Source organism: Ciconia boyciana, chromosome 9 (assembly GCF_034638445.1).
Source record: "Ciconia boyciana chromosome 9, ASM3463844v1, whole genome shotgun sequence".
Classification (NCBI taxonomy): Eukaryota; Metazoa; Chordata; class Aves; order Ciconiiformes; family Ciconiidae; genus Ciconia; species Ciconia boyciana.
The window spans coordinates 1,663,025-1,671,179 of NC_132942.1; the positions used below are offsets into that span (position 1 = coordinate 1,663,025).

Below are 8,155 nucleotides of genomic sequence, written 5' to 3' on the forward strand. Positions count from 1 at the left end.
GGGCTTGTTGCTCCCGAGCAGCCGGTAGTGCCCCATGCCCAGTTACACCCTTCTGCACCAGCCAGAGCTTTGCCTTTCCCTTTTAACCACGTCTGTTGAGATGCAAGGGTGCGCAAACAGGGCATAATCTAGGCTCAAAGTTCCTTTTTCCCATGTGCTATCGATCAGTGTATGGGTAAATCTCCTGCTTACCACCCAGGCAGGGACAGCCTCCTGCCCCCCTGCTCATCTCCCGCGATATCTAACGTTTGTTCTGATCTTTAGCATGTGAGGTGGCCAGGTGAGATGCAGAGCGCCAAGGTATGAAGTAATATTTGCTATCTGGCATGCAGTACGTGTTGCAATACCCAGTCATAATCCTGTTTGAAAGTTATAATAGTGGAGAGAGTTATTAACCTGGGCTCCCTTCCTGCCTCCTGTGGGTTTCAATCAGACACTGGGTGGTTTTCAAACTCTTTTTTTTTAGTGTATAATTTTAGTACGTACGTCAATAGAAAGCAGAAAGAAAACAGAATTTACTATGATAAAATTAAAAGGACAGAGTCCCTTCCACCCAGCTACACCCAGTGAGGAGACAGCCCCCCGCCACCTCCCACGCTGGAGGAGCATCACCTTTCGGCTGTCTCACTGCTAGAGCCATCAGCCGCGGTGTGAATCACCTGCCCCGCAGCCAGCCCAGGGACCGGCCGGGGACCACCGGGCTCCCTCCCCTCCCTTTAAAAGCCTGGCAGCAGCAGCGTGTGCCCAGCACTCGGTGCCGCCGCCCTGCCATACGCCACCGCATCTCTTGCAGCCCGGCCGCCGGGAGAGGCTGAGAGATGGCCGAAGGGGAAATCACTACCTTCACCGCCCTGACCGAAAAGTTCAACCTTCCCATGGGGAACTACCAGAAACCCAAACTCCTGTACTGCAGCAACGGGGGCCACTTCCTACGGATCCTCCCAGATGGCAAAGTGGATGGGACCAGGGACCGAAGCGACCAGCACAGTAAGCCAACCCGACGGGGCTTCTTGGCACTCCTCCTTGCTCCTAGGGTTTTACCAGCCTTTATCAGGCTCTTTTATCAGCCAGGAAGGGGGGAGCTGGAGAAGACGGGCTCTGTACCAGGCTCTCTTTCCTCCTGGTGGCAACACACCTTCCAGGAGCCAGCACACGCACCAAACGCCCCTGTAGCCTGCCCGCAGAGCCCGGGGAGGCATGGCACGTATGCCGTCTCACATCGGCACAAGTATTAAATCTGAAACTGGTTATCAAACAATGGCAGGCAGGCAGACCGTGCAGGACCAAAGCGCTAATTGCAGCACGGCTGGCTTACACAGCAAGCTGGCAGCTGGAAAAAAAGGCTTAGGAGCAGCCTCACATCCTACACACATAATTCTATGGTATCTTTGCATTTACTCTGGGTTAGAAGATGCAGCACAATAGCGGGCTGTGCAAACGCAAGGTTTCCCGGCAGCGCGCTGCCGCTGTGCCTCTGCACATCAAGTCGTGAGCCGGAGCGGGAGGTCGGGCCCAGGTTCCTCTGCATGCAGAAAGAATTTTATCTGTATGTTCTGCACACAGCATCCCCTTGCCTTTGGGGAACTTCCCTCTCCCCTTATGCAGCAAATTAAATTCCTGCAGGATGCAAAAGGCCAACAGAGGCAAGAATCAGGTGAGAGAGTTATTTTGTGACCTATGCCTTTAGAAATGCACTCATTACCATTCACTTTTTTCTGAAAACAAGTATGGCTTATTGTATGCTGAAACAGTTTCAAGACATTTTACGTGCACCTGTGTGTCGCACAGATTTAATGGGCAATTTGCGGCCAGAGCCTCCTCTTGCCCATCCCCGTTCCCTGCAGTCGGTGATGCCGGCGGCTCCAGCCCGTGGGACACTGGGGCCCTGCTGCTGGGATGAACTGCCCACGCAGATACCGACACTCATCTTACCGTTTGCACATCCCACTGCCTTTCTAGGAGCACATTCGTTCTCCGTAATTGGCATCAAAGTTCATCCTAGGAAGCTGGCAGGACTCGCTTGCCAAAAAGTGCCGGTTTTGTAAATGCTACTATTACAAAGTGCTGCAGACTATCTGACATAGGGCAAACCGTAATATAAAAAATTAATAACACTATCCTGTGGGGCAAGGAAAGGCGCGCATTTGTCCTTTTCAGTAGTTGTCCATGTCAGCGAAGGCATTGAGAGCTCTTTCCCTGCCAGCAGCTCACACGACCAAGCCAAGCTGTGGTGTTGAGGCTCTCTTGCTTTGACCAAGCCACACAGAGCCGTTAGATGAGAGTGGAATACCTGGCCCTGACACCAGGAAGCCCCTTGCCCTCGGCAGCTCTCCCTGCCGAGCCCGGCCAGGCCGTCAGCAGTGACTGGAGGGGCTGCGCAGAGCAACCCCCCCCGGCCAAACCACTCGGGCACGAGAGAAAATGGCTGTGGAAGGACAAAGACACACAATCCAAGGAATCGGTTGGGAACTTCTAAGCTTTTAGGGCTATTGCAGTTCCAAAAATGCTTGAGGGGATTTTTTAAACCGATGCCCAAGGAGAGCTGGACCGGCAGCGCAGCAAAGCTCCCCACGGGGCTCTGCAGGCAGCGGGGCCAGGCTCTTCCCCACCACTGTGTGCCAGAGCCCTCGGTTCTCTGCAGAAACCTCTGGGTACACCATATCCTGAACATTTACTGGAATTTAACTGGGACCTGCCAGGCTCCTATCTGGTTAGAAAGAAGGGCTGGGAGGAGCCAAGTCTGCCTTACAAATTCTAAGAAAAGTACTTTTATTTTCTTTAAACCACAAGCGTACATGTGGCTTTCTCCCCCAAACTTAACCTTTCTTCTTGTTATTGTTGTTTTAATGAAAGGCAGTTTATAGCAGAGTTTTAATTATAAACGCCGTTTCCCCACCACTCGCGCAGCACACGGCAGCGCTGGGGGACGGGTGAGGATGAGCTCACCAAGGCTGGATAAACCCAGCGCGGGGCAGGCAGCCTCCAGCCTGGAATAAACCAGGCACGTAACCCTTCTCAAACCCCTGCAAGAGGCAGAGGAGGACGCTGACCTAAAGGATCTGCAGAAGACAGGACCGGGCTCAGAGGACGCACAAAGCAGCACCTGGAGAGGCCGTACGAGCTCAACAGGCATCTCTGCAACATTTTGGCAGTGCTGAGATTTTGCTGGAGTCAGAAGGGGGACGCAGAGACGCCCGTGTGCCCTGGGGAGCTCAGCACGGGTTTGCAGAGCCAGCAGCAAGGTGACATCTCCTGGGACATGGGGTGCTAACAAGGACACAAGTGTCCAGCCCCTGCACCCCAGCCTCAAGCCCACCGTCTCACAGCATGGATGCTGCCACACAGCCCAGCTTTTTCCCCCCGCAAAGCGAGCCCATCACCTTGGAGTGAGCATTTCCCCTCCAGCCGCTGGTCCCTGTAGCTGCACGATGCACCCAGGCGAGTGCAGGCAGCGAGCACGGGCAGCACTCCTGCACATGGCACCCGCTGCGCCCCGGCACGCTCGCACCTCGCTGGCTGCTGGCCTGGGGCCGCGTGTTTGGAAACCTCTGCCAGAAAGGAACCTCCTGTAAATGATCTCGTAAACTTGGATATCCGAACGCACAAATATTTACAGAGGAAACTCCTGGAAGGGCTGCGTGCCAGCAGAGCAGCCCTGCCGGCGAGGTACCCTGCATCTGAGCGCCGACGGCTGCCCACGGTCCTGCCCCTGCGCCTGGCAAACGCCGGAGCTGCTCAGCACCGCTCCCCAGCACGCGAGGGGAGCAGCCCGGACCGTGACCGCCGTCGTGGGATACTGCTTACCCAGCTGGGCCAAGCACCGGCCAGCGCGGAGCAAGCCAGCTCCATATGGGAGACCTGGGGGTGACAGCAGGGAGAGAGGCCCTCGGGGACGGACGAGGCACAGGGACGCCGTGGCTTATCCGAGGAGCCAGCGTCCACAGCTGCATTAGAGCCTGCATTGGTGCTTTGCAAATAACTGCCCACTCCCACGTGCATTTTGTTCCAGATAAATATCAAGAATTCTTATTTTTATCTTAAACTGCCTTGCCGGGTGCTAGCCCCAGAATCAGGGGGGATCTCTAAGGAGAACAGAAGTCACTCACTCCAAGCCCTTGTCGTCCAGCCCTACGTAGTGATTCCCTCACCGTGTCCTGTGCTGCTGTCCGTGGGCGTCTCGAGCTTGCACCGTGAGATGAAAAGAAAACTTACCAGGACACTGCAGACCCTCAAGGATGAAGCCCATGCTCGTTTCCACAAACAGCCTTATTTTCTCTGTTTCATCCCATTACTTCATGGAAGGAAACATCTGCACAGACCTGTAAAAAATGCAAGAATTTGTGTGTGAGCTCCTTCCTCCGGAGCTGCCGTTCTCCCTCCCTCTGCAGCCGGAGACCCTAACGTCCCCATCAGCAGCTGGAGGGTCCCCCCGCTCCCCTCTCCCGGAGGCAGTTTTTAGGACAGTATCATCATTTTTATCTCGTTTCTCTCTTTCCCCAGCTGGAATTCTCCTTGGCCACGTCCTGGGGCTGCAGCACCGCAGCGAATGCAAGGCGGGCTGGGGGCTCTCCCGCTGCCGGGTTTGCCGGCTGCCAGCTCCCAGCTGCAACCAGCAAATCTGCACCCAGGCAATTTGCTAATTAAGCATCATTTACTGAGCAGGAAATGCCAAAAATGAAGAATGTGAACTGTTACAGCAAAGATTTCACTGGGACAAGGGCTTCTGCCACTCCAAGAGGTAACATTACCTTCTACCTCATCCAAAAAAGGATAAAATAAAATAAATTTAAGAAGAAGGAAGGAGCTGGAGCTGGAGCTGAAGCATCTGTTCATACTTCATTCAAACCAACCAAAATATTTCTATTACAAATCTCTACAGTATAAGCTCAGGAGAAAAAGCTGACTGGGAGATGGGAATGATCATTTGGAAGAGTTGGATTTTGCAAGTCACACTCGGGCTATAACCGCAGCCCTCCGCGCTTGCCGGCGGGGCCACTAAGTGTTCAGATTTCAGTTTTCCTGCCGACCCGTGAGAGCGGAACGGGCTCCTCTCTGAGCACACAGAGCTAGAGAGCTGCCCTCCCAAAGCTTCTCTGCAACCCGATGGCCTCTTCCCTCGCCTCTTCCTGACAAATACGTTAAACAAGAACTTGAGCCAAGTTTTAATCATTTTCCGAGACTCCTGTAATTAGCAAAGTAAGAGAAAAAGGAACCCACGAGGCAAAAAAAAGTAACCAGACAAATAGAAAGGTTCAATCTGCTGTGTTAGGTACAGGATGCCGAGCAGAGGAGGGAGGTGGCCCAGGCCTGCACCGGACTTGCCCCCCTCCCACAGTACAAGACCAACAAGGAGCTTTTTGGCCCCATAGTCTCTAGCTGAAGTGCAGCAGCGGTGACGGTGCCTGGTGGGCTGCATGAAGCGACGCAGCATCACCACGAACCCATCGCCCCCGCCCAGCCTGTGCACTGGCAGGCTCAGATCTCGGTTTAGGATCAAATTGATGTTAGCACCGTAAACTAGGACAATCTAAGACGTGGCTCGTGGCTACCTACAGGAGGTATTTTTTAGGATGAAGATCAGCCCTTTCTATTTCTCCACTATCCACCTACGACGCACCGGATAACGCCAGCCACGGCACGCTGCTGGATGGGATTCTTTGGATCGGGGTTTTGCAACGCAGGCATCTGAGGTCTGCCCATCCCTGGTTTAGCTCTCGAAATACTTCTTCATATGTCACTCCTTAAGTGTCTTGTCAAAACCACATGAGAAATTTGTAAATTAGAGCCAGAATTAAAACCCCAATCTCCTGTGTCCCATTCCAGCATCTTAACCAAAAGGCTGCCCTTCCTTTGATGTAAAATAAGGAAAAAATTGGTCTTTGGTTCTTAAAGCATGGCTGTGGGGTTTCTTTGAAGGAGAGGGTACAAGGAGACACTTTTATTGCACACTGTACTGTTTCCTATAAACTCTTTATAAGCCAGGCTTCAGAACAAAAATACCCTGCTAACTTTCCTAGCAGCTTGGGCATTATCTCTGACAACCTTTATTCTTTTCCTTTTCCTATTTTCCTTTTACTTTTGTTGTCGTTGTTTTATTTTTACTTTCAGTCCAACTCCAGCTAAGCGCGGAAAGCGTGGGCGAGGTGTATATAAAGAGCACCAAGTCTGGGCAGTACCTGGCGATGGACACCAACGGGCTGCTCTACGGCTCGGTAAGTAGGAGGTTTATGTGGGACCAGACACAGAGAAAGTTTGAGGTTTGCAGAAATCTCATAGCTCTGAGTAATGCAAACCGCAAGCAACAATTAGCCTCTGTTTGTTATTTTGGGAGCTGGACGGCCACTCTCCATCCGGCTTTATTTTGGGGGGGGGAAATAAATAAATAATCAAATAACACCGTTTACCACCCTGCCTCAAACACTTGACAAATGTCATATTCCGTGGCTGGAGCAGCAGCTGCTTTGCGTCCCCTCGGCAGCTGCCAGCTCTGCGAGCGGGGCCATGGGGGTCCCCGGCAGCGCGGGGCAGGGGCACCTCCAGCCCGGCTCTTCCAGCCCCGGCAGCGCCTTGCCCGCACCTCTGCCTGCCTCCTGCCCGCTCTCCCCGGCTTTGCGAGGCCATTCAGGGCTGTGGGAGGAAGGAGCCCACAGCCACTGAGCAAAGACCTCCCCGCATTTTTCCTCTGTATCCTGGTCGCACCGAGCCCTGTGCCGGAGGCAGCGATGGCATCCGTGACATCCCGGAGTGAGCGGGACGGTGCAAGGCAGGAGCTTACCCCCCCGTGCCCAGGAACTGCAGGGCACGGAATCACCAAAAATAATCTGGTTCTTTGAGACTAGTCCCATTTATAGCGAAGTGTGCAACACATAATCCTGGTCACAGGCTGCTTAGCCTCACCAAAGAGCTCTTTTGTTCCCCGTGCTCGTGCCCTGAACCCGCAGCTGCCACCGCACAGGTTAGTGCAGAGCAGGAGCCAGCACCAAGACCGGCTTACAGAGCGCGGTGCCGGGCTCGGTTACTGCCGAATAAAATGCCCAGGTCATGGACAAGTTACTGTAGGAGTAGCCCGGGGGACTAAATCAAGGCTACTTACCTCCATGCTTTAAATACGAACTTTACTGGGGCACGAGGATCTCGGGGCGGGTCTGGATAGCATCCTAGCCAGGGAGCGCCCGAGCCAGGGCTGCTGCGTCAGGAACACACATCCTCCTCCCTGCGGCTTCACCCCGTCTCACTGTCATTACCTGGGGCTCTCTTTCAGCAGTTACTGGGTGAGGAGTGCCTGTTCCTTGAAAGGATTGAAGAAAACCATTACAACACGTACACCTCCAAAAAGCACGCGGATAAGAACTGGTTTGTCGGTCTGAAGAAGAATGGGAACAGCAAGCTGGGGCCGCGGACTCACTATGGCCAGAAGGCGATCCTCTTCCTCCCGCTGCCCGTCTCGGCCGACTAAGCCCCGACCCGGGAGCTCAGAGATGACCCGAACCCCAAAACCCAACCATCACCACCTCCTTTTCCCTCACTCGCTCTCTTTTTGGCTAGTATGACAGAGCCAAACGTTAGAGCTCCAAGCTTTAGGTAAAGGCTTTACCAAAAATAGACAAAGCAGAGCTCCTCCGCTCTGCACGAAGCTTTGCAGAGATGAGGGGAAAAGCCCCGACACCCCCCAAGGTCCACCGGCACCTCCGCCTCCCCTGCCCTCTGCCGTCTGTCGGCAACGCGGGGCCGGCTCGTGCCGTGACCACGCTGCAGCTCCCAGGGACACACACAAACCTGCCCCGGGCACGTACCCAGAAATGTGGCCAAGGGCACCCCAAGGACACCCCGGCTAGCAGGGGAACTCACACTTTTCCTGTCCCCAGTCATTCTAAGGCAAAACCTCCCTGGATACACTGTATTAACGTATTTATCCGTCTAAGTACGTAGCTTCTCATATGCCCTTCAAGCAGTTTCAGATTGCACCATCAGTCATGGTACCGAGTGCCAGCCTGGTTAAATGCTTGCAGACACCCTCAGCCTATTAAGCTAAACTAGCATCAGCCAAAAGCTCCAAGCCCTAGACATTTTAGCCTCCCTTACGACATGAATATTGCTATATTTCACACCAGTACCTGCCATATGTTATTTGTATTTATTTATTAAGTAAACCTGT

General features: G+C 53.6%; 1 protein-coding gene across 2 annotated transcripts; it reads left to right on the forward strand.

Annotated features, from left to right (window-relative positions):
• Positions 1 to 818: 818 nt before the first annotated feature.
• FGF1 (fibroblast growth factor 1) lies at positions 819 to 7,515 on the forward strand. Of its 2 annotated transcripts, none has more exons than XM_072872819.1 (3): positions 819 to 987; positions 6,109 to 6,212; positions 7,262 to 7,515. In XM_072872819.1, exons 1-3 carry the CDS (start codon positions 819 to 821, stop codon positions 7,454 to 7,456), a joined length of 468 nt encoding a protein of 155 aa, XP_072728920.1. In that variant the 3' UTR covers positions 7,457 to 7,515. The 2 variants fall into 2 exon arrangements, with proteins under 2 accessions (XP_072728920.1, XP_072728921.1); XM_072872820.1 differs by having other exon boundaries at positions 7,265 to 7,515.
• The last annotated feature ends 640 nt before the right edge of the window (positions 7,516 to 8,155 follow it).